At 43.1% G+C, this 16,639-nt stretch overlaps 1 protein-coding gene across 1 annotated transcript in view; it reads left to right on the top strand.

Annotated features, from left to right (window-relative positions):
• The window catches only part of LOC120999308, a 95,949-nt gene that overhangs the window by 26,052 nt on the left and 53,258 nt on the right, over positions 1 to 16,639 (top strand). The window contains exons 6-9 of the mRNA XM_040430181.1: positions 2,001 to 2,086; positions 2,538 to 2,618; positions 9,084 to 9,195; positions 11,043 to 11,218. Of these exons, the coding sequence (XP_040286115.1) occupies positions 2,001 to 2,086; positions 2,538 to 2,618; positions 9,084 to 9,195; positions 11,043 to 11,218 (455 nt within the window). The remainder of the gene's footprint in view (positions 1 to 2,000; positions 2,087 to 2,537; positions 2,619 to 9,083; positions 9,196 to 11,042; positions 11,219 to 16,639) is intronic.

Here is a 16,639-nt window from a genome sequence, read left to right as displayed (position 1 = left end):
AGTAGCTTTCCTCTGAGTGCTGTAGCTCTTTGCTTTTCATCGTCTCTGCTCAGCTGTCCTTTGAGAGCCAAGAATGTGGTGTATATATCCCATATATAACGTTACAATGGTGGTTCGTGGAGGCTGCTGTCACACGTTCCCAGGCCAGCAAGGGAACTTCTCTACTCACCCTGTGACTGTTGCAGGTCCAGTCCTCTGGCAGAGGTTTTCTGTGTGTTTATTGGAGATACTGTTCATTGAACCTCACCTCACGCTTCAGTACTGTAAGGTTTAATGTTCCTTTTGCCCTGTTTGCAAGTGCTTGACTAATGAGATAATCAGCTCTCCTATATATGCTGGGCTGTGTGTTCCACCACTTTACCTGAGCAGTAGGTCGTTCTAGCTGCTAGATCCTGTGAGATCCTGTAAGATTATAGATCCTGTAAGATCTATAACCTGTTTGTCTTCCCATGTACTGACTGCTGCCTGATTCCTGGACTCTCTGCCACCTGACCTGTGCCTGTTCTCCATTCTGACCCTGTGTAGCCTGGCCTGATCTTTGAAATAATTCTCGGATTCACACAAACTCTGCCTGCCCTTACCTCGGCCTGCCACTGACCACAAGTATTGCGTGATCCCTTGGTGCTTCGCTCCAGAGTCTCTGACCCTCATAGGTCAGCAGCTAACCACACCGGTTGGTTGGCATAGTGGGTTCACATCCACTATACGTAACATATAATTTTTATTGATCCGTACACCGCATGCTTGTTCTCAGAAGAAAGTCAAGCATTGCAGATACCCCTTTATTTTAGTAATGGTCTAGGTCTAAGAGCCTGGACCCTTACTGATCAAAATGTTTGACATGTGATTTTGACTTATCTCAGTCCAGTTTTGTTAGACTCCAACAACTCATTTGTGGTGCATTCTTTTTTGGCAATGAGTGTGTGTGTATATATATATATATATATATATATATATATACAGTACAGACCAAAAGTTTGGACACACCTTCTCATTCAAAGAGTTTTCTTTATTTTCATGACTATGAAAATTGTAGATTCACACTGAAGGCATCAAAACTATGAAATAACACATGTGGAATTATATACATAACAAACAAGTGTGAAACAACTGAAAATATGTCATATTCTAGGTTCTTCAAAGTAGCCACCTTTTGCTTTGATTACTGCTTTGCACACTCTTGGCATTCTCTTGATGAGCTTCAAGAGGTAGTCCCCTGAAATGGTTTTCACTTCACAGGTGTGCCCTGTCAGGTTTAATAAGTGGGATCTCTTGCCTTATAAATGGGGTTGGGACCATCAGTTGCGTTGAGGAGAAGTCAGGTAGATACACAGCTGATAGTCCTACTGAATAGACTGTTAGAATTGGTATTATGGCAAGAAAAATGCAGCTAAGTAAAGAAAAACGAGTGGCCATCATTACTTTAAGAAATGAAGGTCAGTCAGTCAGCCGAAAAATTGGGAAAACTTTGAAAGTAAGGGCTATTTGACCATGAAGGAGAGTGATGGGGTGCTGCACCAGATGACCTGGCCTCCACAGTCACCGGACCTGAACCCAATCGAGATGGTTTGGGGTGAGCTGGACCGCAGAGTGAAGGCAAAAGGACCAACAAGTGCTAAGCATCTCTGGGAACTCCTGTTGGAAGACCATTTCAGGGGACTACCTCTTGAAGCTCATCAAGAGAATGCCAAGAGTGTGCAAAGCAGTAATCAAAGCAAAAGGTGGCTACTTTGAAGAACCTAGAATATGACATATTTTCAGTTGTTTCACACTTGTTTGTTATGTATATAATTCCACATGTGTTAATTCATAGTTTTGATGCCTTCATAGTCATGAAAATAAAGAAAACTCTTTGAATGAGAAGGTGTGTCCAAACTTCTGTACTGTGTGTATATATATATATATATATATATATATATATATATATAGTTAAAAAAAAAAAAACAGGTCATTCAAAACATTATATCGAGGCAGAGATTTATACATTTTTTATCTTGCAGGATGTGAAGACATAGTACAGCTGTCTGACTTTGGTAATCATGCAAGGAGCTGCCCATTTAAACCACAGACTGAACTGGATCCTAAGGTTTTATTTTTCTATATTATAATCCAATCTGTTTCCCCCTATTTGTTGTATTTATGATACTACTGACATTGAAAGCTGATTTTACATCTAGTGGAATTTAGTGGAACTGAACCTAATAATGAACACTGAAAAGGCAGTTATAAAAGAACACTTGTCAGAAGAGATATATATATTTACATGAAATAAACAGTCTTGCAAAAATTTTAACGGATGTGCTGTCCGCATCTTTTGCGTCCCCATTGAAATGAATGGGTCTGCATCCCTTCCGCAAAATTGCCGTGTGAATGGGCCCTAATGGAGTGGTTCCGTTAGGATATGGTGTTATGTTGTAGTGGATACAAAACAATACTATTAATTACTGATAAGTCTACAAAAATTTCTACTATTCATGTTACCAATAGCAGAACATGTCATCATCTCTTATATTATTACCATGTTTATATTTTATTAGACTGTAACAGATGTAGAGTGGTATAAAGAAGAATTTTCTAGCAGTAAATCCTCAGAGCCCCTCCTTAAGCATACTGTACAGGTAGGTAAAGAATAATGTTTTATATTATTACATATGAACGTGAATTTACATGGAGGAAAGGTTCACATTGGAAATAGTGATGTTTGTTGACCTGCACTGGAGGACCCTGCACAGCACTGATGCTTCATGTCATGTACTTACCTGGCCAGAATCCAGCAGTGTCTGTCTCTCCTCTGCTTCTGTCCATACATACGATGGTGTTGGTGGAGATCAGGAGCAGCGCATGTACCAGTTGAACAGCCACCCTGGAAGTTTGACCTGCCCTGCAGACCAGCCAAGCATCGGCTGGTTGGTCTATCAGAGAGATGGAACATCAGACTAATCAGGTCCTGTAGTGTGTATCCCCTGTTTCTGCTTCGATATCCTTCCTTTACCGACTTTGGCTTGGCTCCTGAATAACCTCTTGTCTACTTATGTGGCTTCTACTTACTCTCCTGGTTTTAACCCTGACTAGCTGAGTTCTGTTTCCCTTTTGGTCATCCAAGTAGATCTCTTACCTGTGAGCTTGCACTTCGGTCCCTAGCAGCCAAGTCCATCCAGCCTTGCAGCAGGCTCTGGTAAACACCTAAGGATAGCCCTAGATTCTACTAATCAGAGCAGGGGCGTAGCTAGAAATGCATGGGCCCCATAGCAAAAAACATTTATGCCCCCCCCCCCCCGTGCCATCCACAGATCCCCCTCCCCTAAACAGTGCCATCCACAGATCCCCCTCCCCTAAACAGTGCCGTCCACAGATCCCCCTCCCCTAAACAGTGCCGTCCACAGATCCCCCTCCCCTAAATAGTGCCATCCACAGATCCCCCTCCCCTAAATAGTGCCATCAACAGATCCCCCTCCCCTAAATAGTGCCGTCCACAGATCCCCCTCCCCTAAATAGTGCCATCCACAGATCCCCCTCCCCTAAATAGTGCCATCAACAGATCCCCCTCCCCTAAATAGTGCCATCCACAGATCCCCCTCCCCTAAATAGTGCCATCCACAGATCCCCCTCCCCTAAATAGTGCCATCCACAGATCCCCCTCCCCTAAATAGTGCCGTCCACAGATCCCCCTCCCCTAAATAGTGCCATCCACAGATCCCCCTCCCCTAAATAGTGCCATCAACAGATCCCCCTCCCCTAAATAGTGCCATCCACAGATCCCCCTCCCCTAAATAGTGCCATCCACAGATCCCCCTCCCCTAAATAGTGCCATCCACAGATCCCCCTCCCCTAAATAGTGCCATCCACAGATCCCTCTCCCCTAAACAGTGCCATCCACAGATCCCCCTCCCCTAAACAGTGCCATCCACAGATCCCCCTCCCCTAAATAGTGCCATCAACAGATCCCCCCTCCCCTAAATAGTGCCATACACAGATCCCCCTCCCCTAAACAGTGCCATCCACAGTATCAGGTGCCTCCCCCCCCATGTGCCAGTCAGCATAAGGTGCCAACCCCCCCCCCCCCCCCAGGTGCCAGTATCAGGTCAGGTACCAACCCCCCTCCCCCCATGTGCCAGTATCAAGTGCCCCCCGCTCCCCCCATGGCAGTAACAGTCGGGTATTAAAAAAAAATAAACACTTCTACTTACCTCCATGTCAGCGATGCAATGCAGCCTCTTCCTGTGTCCCGCCCTGTATGTCCATATATGGAGTCAGTGCTTGTATTTCAGAAAAGGTTTCTGCTGAGATTCGAACCCACGACCTTCTGTATCAGAGGCAAAGCATCTAACCACAAGACCATAAGAGCTGGCTTGCTGCTGACTGAAAAATTATGAGACTTCTACTGTTATAGCTGGCTAAGTGTACATCTATACACATGGCAGCTGCTCATATATAGAGATATAGCAGAGCTGAGTGTGCTGGGATAGCTGTCATATAGAGATATAGCAGTGCTGGGTGTGTTGGGGCAGCTGTCATATGTATAGATGTACACTTAGCCAGCTATAACAGTAGAAGTGTCAATTTTTTTTCAATCAGTTGCAATGCCTCCTTTATGGTTGTGAGGGTAAATGCTTTGCCTCTGATACACTGATACATTGGAGGTTGTGGGTTCGAATCCCAGACACATCAGGAGACTTTAGAATACAGTAAGATTAGATCACATTAGCGAGGGGGCCTGAACATTAAGACCGCTGCTGTGAAGGGGGCCTGAACATTAAGACCGCTGCTGTGAAGGGGCCCTGAACATTAAGACATCGATATTTAACTAACTTGAAAATAAACTGTCGGGCCCCGAAGCAGCTGCTTCCCCGGTAGTTACATATAGAGATATAGCAGTGCTGGGTGTGTTGGGGCAGCTGTCATATGTATAGATGTACACTTAGCCAGTTACGCCACCTCCTGGCTGCCTGTGTGTAGTGTCTGTGTGTGTTAATAAAAATAAAAAAAAACTGAATGCGGTCGGACGGGCCCCCAGTGGCGTAGGGCCCCGTAGCCACTGCTATGGTTGCTATGGCGATCCCTACGCCACTGAATCAGAGTGATGTAGGAATATTGGTAGCAGTTTTTTTAGTTTTCTGGTTGTGGTTCCGGACAGTGACCTCCATAGTTTAAAGTACTTTACACCTCACCTCTCCTGTGGTGGCACTGCAGGGGAATTAAACACTTGCGTTTAATGTTTCTACAGTTTTCTAGTTAAGGAGACTGTTCTTACATATAGGCATAGGCCAAATGGGGGAAACTAATTTTATCTTATCTCCTGCACAGCATGACAGTAATGAGAATTTTTCAATAATGAATTATTCTATACTAATAAATAATTATAAATAACAACACACGGATTATATAAATAGTATGTAATCAATGCTTTATTACTATAAAAAAAATTATATATATATATATATATATATATACAGGTGAAACTCGAAAAATTAGAATATCGTGCAAAAGTCCATTATTTCAGTAACAAAGGCTTGAAATATCTCGCTTTGCATGTAATGAGTCTATCTCATATGTTAGTTTCGCCTTTTAAGTTGCATTACTGAAATAAATGAACTTTGCACGATATTCAAATTTTTTGAGTTTCACCTGTGTGTGTGTGTATATATATATCAAGGAAAAAAGGCGGCACTGGTACAGAATCAGTTAGAGTTAGGGTGCACGTCCCAAGGGGAATAGGCTTCTTACCCCAATGTATGGATCCAGAAAAACGGGCGGCACTCCAAAATATAAAAGTAAGTGAACCTTTATTCACCCAGGTTGTGCTGGCACCACCTGGGTGAATAAAGGTTCACTTACTTTTATCTTTTGGAGTGCCGCCCGTTTTTCTGGATTTATATATATATATATATATATATATATATATATATATATATGAAAAAACAATGGCAGCACCCTCCTTGATGCAAGCTAGTGGGTGCAACTGGCCCAATGCGGATCAAAGCCAATCCAGAAATACAAAAATAGAAAAAATGGGCAGCACTCCAGAAAGTAAAAAAGTCTTTATTTACTCCAGTGGGACATGCGAGATGTTTCGGCTCTAGACAGGAGCCTTTCTTGTGGGGATTCGCTCTGGTAGACAGGACAAGCGGACGCAGGGGAAAGGCTCCTGTCTAGAGCCGAAACGTCGCGCATGTCCCACTGGGGTAAATAAAGACTTTTGTACTTTTTTACTTTCTGGAGTGCTGCCCATTTTTTCTATTTTTATATATATATATATATATATATATATATATATAGTAGGAAGGAGCAAGGATCAGTCGTTGATGGAAGGTATGTGTCACCAAGGTTCCTGGCCTCGGTGGAGTAAGAGACGGTTTACATGTGTCAGCAGCAGTTGCTGTTTGACACCTAGCTATTTAGTATAGCTGATCCGCGACGGCTCTTACTGGGAGTAGTCAAAGTATTGGGTGGGTGACTACTCCCCACGTTCCAGGCCGGGTCTTGACTGGCCTATAAAAAATCCAGCCGGCAGTATCAGCTGGGTTTAATTACCTCTCTCTGACAGAGGAGCTCTGGCAATTGCTGGATTGGAATCTGAGCCGTGTGCTAGGCTGGAGGCCTGAGTTTGGGACGTCTGCTCTTTCCTGAGTAATGCCAAACTAACACCTAGGATAACAGGTGACTGTGTTGCTGTATGAACTGTCTAGGTGTGAATGAACACCAAAACTGCAAATGGACTGTCGTACTGTTTTCTTGCCAAAACTGGTCTTTGCCTCTATACTGCGTCAGCTTGTCCTGTCTACCAGAGCGAATCCCCACAATATATATAATTATTAACCCCGTACCATCTCAGCCATATTTTTTATTTTAAATTTTTTTCCTCTCCGACTTCCAAGAGCCATATCAAAAATGAAAATTATTTTTTCAAAATTGCCTTCTGTTAGCATATTCTGTCACCCATAACCTTTTTAGTTTTCGTCAATGGTGTTTTATGAGTTTTTTATGCGGAGCGTGCTATAGTTTTTATCGGTACCATTCTGCGGTGCATACAACTTTTTGATCATTTTAATTTTAATTTTTTAGGGAGGCAAAGTGACTTTAAACAGCAATTCTGCTATTGAGAATTTTTTTTCTTTATGGCGTTTACCGTGTAGGATAAATAATATGATATTCCAATAGTTCAGTTTTGGGGTTTTTGTAATATTTTTATACACGTTATTGAGCTGATTTATACATTTTCTTTAGACTTTATTCCCCTTTGGGGACTTGAACCTACTTCTGTATTGCAGTGTATAGTGAGTTTACTAACCTCTCAAGGCTCCCTTGATTATATCCACTTGGCACCCTATGACTACATTGCGGGGGGGGGGGGGGCAATCAGAGGATAGATAGAGCCCCCTCACTCTTTCTAATCTTTTAGATGCTGATCATTTCAGAGTGGACTCCAGTCCTCCAGCTATCATTTCAGAGTGGACTCAGTGGACTTGGGGGCAAGTTAGAATTCTTTTTTTATAGTATGCAATAATGCAAGATTTTTCCTATTGCCTCAAAAACACATATAAATTACAATATATTTTATAATTCAAGTATGTCTATTGTTTTCTCTTTTTAACCTCTGAATAGTTGGAATATGCTAAACGAGCCCTTCTGCGGTTTTATTGTACTTTCCAGCTTCTTTTCATTATTTGTTTCTTGATGACTGAAAGCTAATGCCTGTACTAAATGTTATCACTATACTAAAAGTAAATTCTATTGCACTGTGGGGGTTTCAGTATAATTTCAATTGCGTAGTACATTACGGGGTTAAGAATTAGCCGCCATTAAACAAAATCTCCTCTGCTGATCTTGTATAAAGGGTGCCTTTGATCTGAGGAGCAGAAAGTGCATGTATGAGGTTGGCAGAGTTATTGAATTTTATGACTTGCTACAGTGAACTTCATTAAATTTAACAAGCACAATAAAAAACAATGTAATAATGCATCACTGCTTACAGCTGCTTGACCCATTGCTCTGTTACACACGCTTGACATATTTATACCACTTAGCGAGTCTTGTTACCTGTACTTTGCAATGCATGAGAACCTCCTCTCTTCTGCATGAGCAGCGATGAATGGCATTACCACAGAATTAAGAATTTATTGCGTCTGAAAAATAAAATGTTCACCCTCCTGAAGTCTATTTTTTTTATTCTTTAATTCCTTCTTTATTTTTCTAACATATGATCATACCTTATAACACTATAACTGCCATACATTATACTGTATGACTTGTGTTTTCTGCAATTCATAATTTTATTTTTTTTGAGCTAGTGGACAGAGAGTAGCTGTTCGTATCATGTCTGTCCATACACTACACATGGGGAAACAGGAGGTCATGCTCCCTAACTCTCTGTAGCATTCCTTCACAAGCAGCAGCGACTGTAATGGAGGACATTGCACACCAGTCCTGAGCAGTATAGATGTGAATCCAGCAGTGAAGTTAGACAGTATGCTAGTACCATGTCTGCCTATACACTACACATGGAGAAACAGGAGACCATGCTTCCTAACTCTCTGTAGCACACCTTCAGAAGCAGCAGCCACTGTAATGGTGGACATTGCACACCAGTCCTGAGCAGTATAGATGTGAATCAAGCAGTGAAGTTAGACAGCTATCACTGCTGCCCAGAAATGAGGATTGAAGTGTTCGCACCAAAGATCATTTCACCTGACGAACGGGCGTTTTGTTCATTCATCGGATGATCTGCGGCACCTTTACAAGGGCAGATTATCTGCAATGAGTGTTCGTAGGAATGTTCATCCCCAATCTGGAGAGTCTGACAACCGGGCAGTGTAAAGGCGCCTTTAGTGAAGAGGAGCATAATACGAGGAGAAGGAAGCGTATTTCTCTGTTAAGATATATTACTAAGTAAATATACATTACATTGAATCAGCTAGAATCTTTGGAGATTTCAGGTCTGAAGCATACAGAATTGTGATTGCAGCCCTGAACTACAATATGGAGTTGTAACCCAAGAAAAACCATCTACGGCTTGGTTCAGAAGGGTGTATTGTACATAGTGCACGTTGGCTTTGGGCTTATTGTGGACATTTTTATCTTTACAGGAGAGAAGTTGGGAGAAGAGGCTTCAGCTTGTCCATGATAGTGACTTAGACAATCTGTACAGAGCCGCAGAAGAACAGATCCACCTTTATGAGAAAAATTTGCCTAAGTCAGGTGATCTCTGCTGAAATGAATACAATCCCTTAATTGCTGATTATTAGTAAGGCCTCATGCATACAATGTGTGCTGTCTGCGTTTATTGCGTGTAGCACACTGACCCACTCATTTCTATGGGGCCATGCCCACATCTATTCTTTGCGGAACCATGTGGCCGTTCTGCAAATACAGAACATGTCCTGTTCTGGTCCATACTGAGGACGAGAATAGTCCTTTCTATTAATGGGCTTGATAAAAATGTCAAAAGCACGGAAGTTAAAAAATGTCAAATGCACACAGAAGTTATGTGTATTTTGCAGATCCATTTCTTTAGACTGAAATACAGGTACGGTCATGTAAGCCTAGGATTTCCCAAAAGTATAAGTTGTATAGCTGAATGAAATAGTATTGAAAAATTACACAGTATTCAGAGGCATAGCTAAATGTTCATGGGCCCTGGACCCTGCTACAAAGGTTTAGCTTGGTCCCCCTTACGTAGCTTCTCCTTATGGCTCACCGGTAACTTTCAGCTGCTGGGTTTCTTAAGTGGCTCATTGATGCAACACTAGCAGCCAGGGGGGTTGCTAGAGTCTTAAAAATGCAGGGGCCCAAGTCCCAAGAATGATGTTCCCCCCGTCCACAAAAAATGTGTATGTATATATTTGATACAGCATATCTGTAAGACAACTTGTACTGTATAACACGGCACGTTTAGATGCCGTATGGTGGCATAGCCCTAAATGCAGTCACCTTCTCTGATTAGAGTCACCTGTTTGCCCCTTTATTCTCTACCAAGACCATAAAAACTTCTTTTCATTCACAACCCTGCACTCGTTCCATCCTGCTATTACCACCAGTGCCCCTCATATTGCACCCCAATAGTAATAGTTGCCCCAGTTTTGTGCCCCACAAAGTAACCAAAAGTGTCCCAAAACAGTAGTAATTCTTCCATAAAGCCCACCACAAATTAATGCGTCGTGTGTCCGACAGTCATAGTGCCCTCTTTGGTACCGACACTTAGTAATAATCCACCCTTGTGCTCCCATTTTTACCCCTGAAAAGTAATAATGCCTCCTCTGTGTTCCCTTGAAGTAATAATACCCCCTGCCGCTTCCGGCCCTAATTGCCAAAGACATGCGCAGTGGTGCTGTACACCAAGAGAAGCTTCATGACTCTCACTAATGCCTGACACAGTGTATGAACCCCAACTCCTCTCGCCTGCCTCCTGGTGGTCAGAACGCTTACTCTAGGAGCTCATGGTATACATGCTAATGTCAGGCAGTAGTGCGAGTAATGAAGTTTGTCTGCCCGCTGTGGGGAGTTTCAGGTTCCAGCCCTGTTACTGTAGTATACAATTGGTGGGGGTTGTCTCTGACTTTTTTCCCCTAGTCTTTAGAGGTATATGTCAGGCGCACTCCTCAGCGTATACCTTGCAGGGGAAAACCATGAAAAAACATACTGCATGGAATTCGATTTTTACCGTAGGAGCTTATGGGCGAGGTATCCTACAGCGGGATATACTGCAGCCTTCCATTAGAGGAACATGGCAGGAATACCTGCTGATATGCACGGTACCTCTGATGTAGGCTCAGAAATATTTGTGAGGAGAACCTTATAGAGAAGTATTGAAGCAGCAGATGTTTCACAGAATAACTAAGCAAATGTAGGAGTCTAGGAAACCTGGAGGAAACCCTTGGGATAAGTGAGACTTGGATCAAGTTAAAATAGTTAAATGGGAATTGTAAATTTTGGACCGAAGCCAGCTATTTAGTTACCAGCCCCCGCTGGTATTACCTTTCAATAGTAGACGACGTACATAGCATAGAAGTCACTGAGATATGTATCTTCAACCTTTTGAATTACAGGAGATATACCCGATTACAAGGAAGGGACATCTCCCCTGGATTACCTTAGCCAGGCTGCAGTTTACTATGCATCAGCAATCAAATTAAAGCCCATGGATGCCAGATTTCATTTTCATCTTGCCACCGTTTTGGAGGAACAGTATTATGCATCAGAAATCTATGGCTTAAGGAAAAAAGTAAGTCATTTATCTAAAAGTTAGAACAGCCAAAAATAAAATCAGAGGCATACAGTAGATTGTCCTCTCTCCTTCTGTACCAGTTTGTAACTCGTCGTGTTCATGCTTAGTCAATTGTCTGTATTATGTATGTAGACCCCATACTTCATAGCTACAGCGCCATGGAATTAATGTCCCTTTAATAATAATACAGAAATGTAGAAAATGCTTCCTTCGGAATATGGCCTTGTAAGGTAGGTGCAGCAAATATAAACTTCCATCCATAATCCGTGATAGAAATCATGAGAAATTGTTCTTTTTGGTTTGATGCAAATTAGGATTCAGTTGTGCCGGGGGGGGCGGGCCGTCCCGTCCGGGGCCTCATCGCACCACCACTATTGCTGCTGAGGGCTTCCCACTCATGGATGGCCCACAGTGCCAGACTTTCCCTGTATCATCGCTCCCGGTTGGTTCTGAAATCTAGCACCTGCATTGATCAGTTTGAGTTTGGCACCAGCCCGTTCTCTTGGTCTCGCTTTAATTCCCCATATTGTGCATAAACCGATCAGCGCAGGCGCGACATTGCAGGGCCGGATACAGTGACGCTGGAAAAGCATGGCCCTGTCCATCGACCATGAAATCCTAATTTGCCTCAAAATAAAAAGAAGGGTTTTTCATGATTTTAAGCACAGATTTTAAAAAGAAAGGTATGTTTAAAATTAGTTGCACATGCTCTACAAGGCCTTATGTTGGAGCTGACAGACTCCATGTATTATTCACAAAATTATTATTATTTAACGTATTTCTTCTGTTTCTATTGTATCAGTCTAAATCATTTGTAGGATACTTATGATAGATATGACTTGTTTGACTAATATCCGCACCTGTAGGACACCATTGACTTTCAGTGGGGTCTCTCAGGGTTCGATCATGATGTCCATCTTGGTGTCAGTTGTTTTGACTTGTAGTTGTGGAATAGCCTTATGGAGTTCTGTTGAAGTTACTGGCTCCCAGTTATTCAATAGTTCAGTCACTGGTAATGTAATTGATATGATTATTTGAAGGGTATTATAGTGGTTTGGGGCTAATTTCCCCCTATCTAGGAGAACTTCTTCACAGCCCTAGGAGTTTCTGACATAGATCAGTGGTCCATCACCTAATGTATTCATGAAGGCTGCACAGGTCACCTTCACCTGGCCGACGTCATTGTGCCACTCGACTTGCCATCTGAGAAGGTCTGCAGGCACACAACCTCATGGAATTGCCGCGGGTCTGAGTTCCTCTCCTGCTGTAATGTCCACCCCTAGCAGCCAGGAAAACAGCAATTTGTATGAAAGTGTTAACCTTCCCGTGTGGTGGACCATGATGTCGCTGTCTGTTGAAGTTTCCATGAGGGGCTCTTGTTTCAAAATTTGCCATGGGGCCGTGAATTCTTATTCACCCCCCGGGTGGAGCTGACTACGTCGTCTGCTGTCACAACAAGAAACGGAAAAGGTGAACTTTTTATTTTCTTTGGTTAAATGGCTCCTAATCTCTTACAAGGAGCCGTTTCTGCGTCTTTTTCTACTCGTCGGGGTGATTTTCTTGACAACACGGAAAAGTGACACTTCTGCTGACCTTCCATTCATCTTGAAATTGTTACTCTTGTTAAATAAATGAAATATTATAGCCACAGAGGAGAAAGGATTTCAAAGACAAAAGCACAAAAGTAATCCAGATGATCCACATCAAACGAGGGTTAATTGCTGCTGTGTGTGGAGGAAAATCAGATCCAGGCCTGGAGAATTCGCTGCCATGCTTTCTGATTAAAGAGGTTTATAGCAGATACATTGCTGAGATCTGGGCTGAGATAAGGACTGCTAACATAAATCAAGAGGTTATAGCCACATGTCAGTTATGTAAAATAACAGGATGTGGTCGGGGGACAGGACTAGATCTGGTTTCTCTCCGCAATTTGTATCCAGTATCAAAAGAAATTGAAATGTTTATTTACAGCACAATGGAAAAGGTTTAGGGCTGAAGTTCATGGTGTCTGGATTGTCTTGGCTGCTGCGATGTGAGTAATGTACAGGTAGTCCATGCATGATGTTTTCTTGGAAATTCGACATTATATTTATTGGATATTCCATCGCTTCATGATCCTGGGTCCACCGTCAAACCTCTGGGAACCCTGTCGATCACCTGAACATAGGTCCCTCCTAAATTTCTACTACACATCGGCCTTCCTGTTTACCTCGTGTGCTGTGAGAGGAACCAACACCGCTCCATTGACAGGGAACATCAGTGCCTAAAGGAGGTTATCCAAGACTATTAAATGACCCTCATACGCCCGGGCCCCTCACAATGAATATACTTACCTGGCTCCCTGCGCCGCTCTGGGTCCCCGCACCGCCGCTGCAGCTTCTCCCCGTGCGCGGAGGAAAACATCCGGTGTTGGGGGGGACGAGCAGACGATGGCAGGACGGGGACGAGCCTACGTAGTGTCACCTGCGATGCTAGGGAGGCTCGTCCCCGTCCCTGCCAGCCATTGGCTGCTCGTCCCCGACACCGCATGTTTTAATCCATGCACGGGGAGAAGCTGCAGCGGCGGTGCGGGGACCCGGAGCGGCGCAGGGAGCCAGGTAAGTATATTCATTGTGAGGGGCCCAGGCATATGGGGGGCATTTAATAGTCTTGGATATCCACTTTAAAGGGATTATACCATAAATAATGTAAAAATACATGACAACCTCTTTCTAACAAGGCTAGAACCAGCCCTGTGCCTCACATGGATCCAGAGATCTTCCCATTCATTGATAGATTTATTTCAAGCTGTCAGCATAGGGGGTGTCCTTTCTGCATAGGGGGGTGTCCTTTCTCAGGGAGTGTATCCTTTGACTGCAGTGGATGGATATAACTGAGCATGTGCTTCCAGCTCAAGGGCCGTGTCTTTTCTGCTGCAGCTGCTGGAAGTTGAAGGAAGGAACCGAGCATGTGTGTCCACTTCAGTGAGGTGGACAGAGAAATTAGAAAAAGGGGCAAACAGCAGGTGGTGCTATACAGGTAGAGTTCATTGAATCAGTAGCTATAATACATTTTTAATGACATGCAATTACAGTATTCAGATCCAGGTGCTGGTTTGAAAACTGTTGAACATTTTTGGTGGGACATCCCCTTTAAAGGGAGGCTGTCATTATCAGCAGCTAGTTGACAAATAGGCTTTACTCACCTGAATGACACCATGTCTTGGTTGTAACTTTCCATGTCTACATTGTGCCGAAATAAAACGGATATGCAAATCAGTAGTTTCACGCACCGAGGACGTTCTTGCTACCCCCGGTGGATGAAAGATCCCCTACTTTAGCTGCCCAGCAGCTCCCTCTGAACGTTGATTAGATACATCATCTTGCCTGGCCCTATATTCTCACATAAGTGCCATACAATTACTTGTCAGCGCATATGCAGTAGACTTGTTTTTCGTCCTTTCAGAGTCTTTTTGGTGGTTAGTTTCAATTTTCCATGTCAAAATCGATATTAAAAAACAATAAAATCCCACAGTTTTCACACTGGCCACTAAGAGTAATATTAGGTGCCAGATCACTTTACTGCAGTTATCTGCTCATCATTACAGGCAAGATTATAGATATCACCTCCATATAGATAACACAGGATTCACCATTCACAGCTTATCTACTCTCCTCATCCTGCACGGGTCACAGAGCATGCCTAGAAAACTCTCCCATAAAAGTCAATGATGTCCCCTCCTGACCATTGTGTTTATGGCTTATGTGGCTACTGTAAAGCATCATTTTAAATTGTGACAAGATAGGTAATCAATATGAGATCAGTGGGGGTCCTGCTCCCAGCCACTCTGCCGACCGCTATGGTGAGCTCCTCGGCCTCCTCACACCTTTTAACAAGCACAGAGCCATACATTTGATGTGTTTAGTGTCGCATCTTAGCCCCATTCACCAATGAATGTGACGTCACATTGCCTAGGAAGAGGCCCAAGCGCTCGCGGAGCACTGAGTTTTCTTCATACAGTTGATCGGGGCGTCCTAGGAGTCGGACTCTCGACAATCTGATATTGACGGCTTATCCTGAGGATGTGCCATCAATATTTACTGTATATCCTGGAAAACTCCTAATTATTTTACTTGAAGGGGACATCCTGGTGGTAATCAGTAGAGATGAGCGAATCGAAGTCAAACTAATTGACTTTGATATGAATTTCAGGAAAAATTCGATTTACCACGAAGTCAAATTTCTTAGCGCTTTGTGGTAACAAATCTATTTTTCCTGAAATTGCGTCAATTTGAATCACAGATGCCCCGATCGGTGATGAACGCGTTATCTGAGGGGTTCAATGAGGGGGTGGCGCGATCGCTGTTTCCCGTCATTGTGTCCGCTACATGCAGTGGAATGCAATTCGTAACAAAGTAATTCGTAACAAATCAAATTTCTTTGTGAAATTCCGTGAGGCAGCCGAATCGAATTTGTGCTCATCACTAGTAATCAGTTATCAGGTGTAGAGGTGGCCATACATATTACATAGAAATTGGTTGTTTTAGTCCACGTTTTAGTCCACGTTTTAGTCCATATTGACTGTTACAGTTGTTCAAACTGCCCATATCTGTTTAATAAAACTGGGCGATGGCTGAAAGATCTTTCTGGGAACATTCTTCCAAAGAAAGATCTTTTGTCCATAAAAGATTTTAGGGGTCTTTTATGATGCGAAGTACGCCACTTTTTGGCGTACTTTTGTCGCACTTTTCAGAGGTGTCGGAAAAGGTAAGGGGGCCAGCCGGCTGTCTTGTGTCATTTATCATTTTTTACGCCTGCATACAAAATGACTGAAATCTACGCCAGCAAGGGGGCTGCACAGATTTAAGCAAGTAGCACAGCCGGTGCCTCTATATAACTTAGGCACATCAAGCGCCAGCAGACATGGACTAAGACTGGCGTCTAAATCGACGGTCTTAGTAAAACGTCCCCCTTTGTTTTAAACTAAAGATCTATTCTCCGACTATTGGGCGAAAACTTCAAATACGGCCAACTTCTTTTCAAACAATGATAGTCTGTCAGTGGTTGGCCAAAAAATAGTTTTTTGCTAAATTTCATTCGCCAATCGTTTTGGTTAACGTTGTCCATTTTGATCAACTTTAGACTGATGTGCATGGCCACCTTAATACACAGGAAAATGCAGAAGAACGTACACAGTGCAGCAGCATGCATGGCCCAGTCTGGGCTCCTGTGAATACAGTTCATGTCTGCCTGTGAAGAAGGCAGACATAGCAGAGCTGGAGAGGGTTCAGAGGAGGGCAACTAAAGTAATAACTGGAATGGGGCAACTACAGTACCCTGAAAGATTATCAAAATTAGGGTTTCTCACTTTAGAAAAAAGACGACTGAGAGGAGATCTAATAACTATGTATAAATATATCAGGGGTCAGTACAGAGATC

This window comes from Bufo bufo, chromosome 4 (assembly GCF_905171765.1).
Source record: "Bufo bufo chromosome 4, aBufBuf1.1, whole genome shotgun sequence".
In the NCBI taxonomy this organism is placed as follows: domain Eukaryota; kingdom Metazoa; phylum Chordata; class Amphibia; order Anura; family Bufonidae; genus Bufo; species Bufo bufo.
The sequence above is the reverse complement of the archived record's forward strand: the minus strand, read 5'-3'. Positions and strand labels throughout refer to the sequence as shown.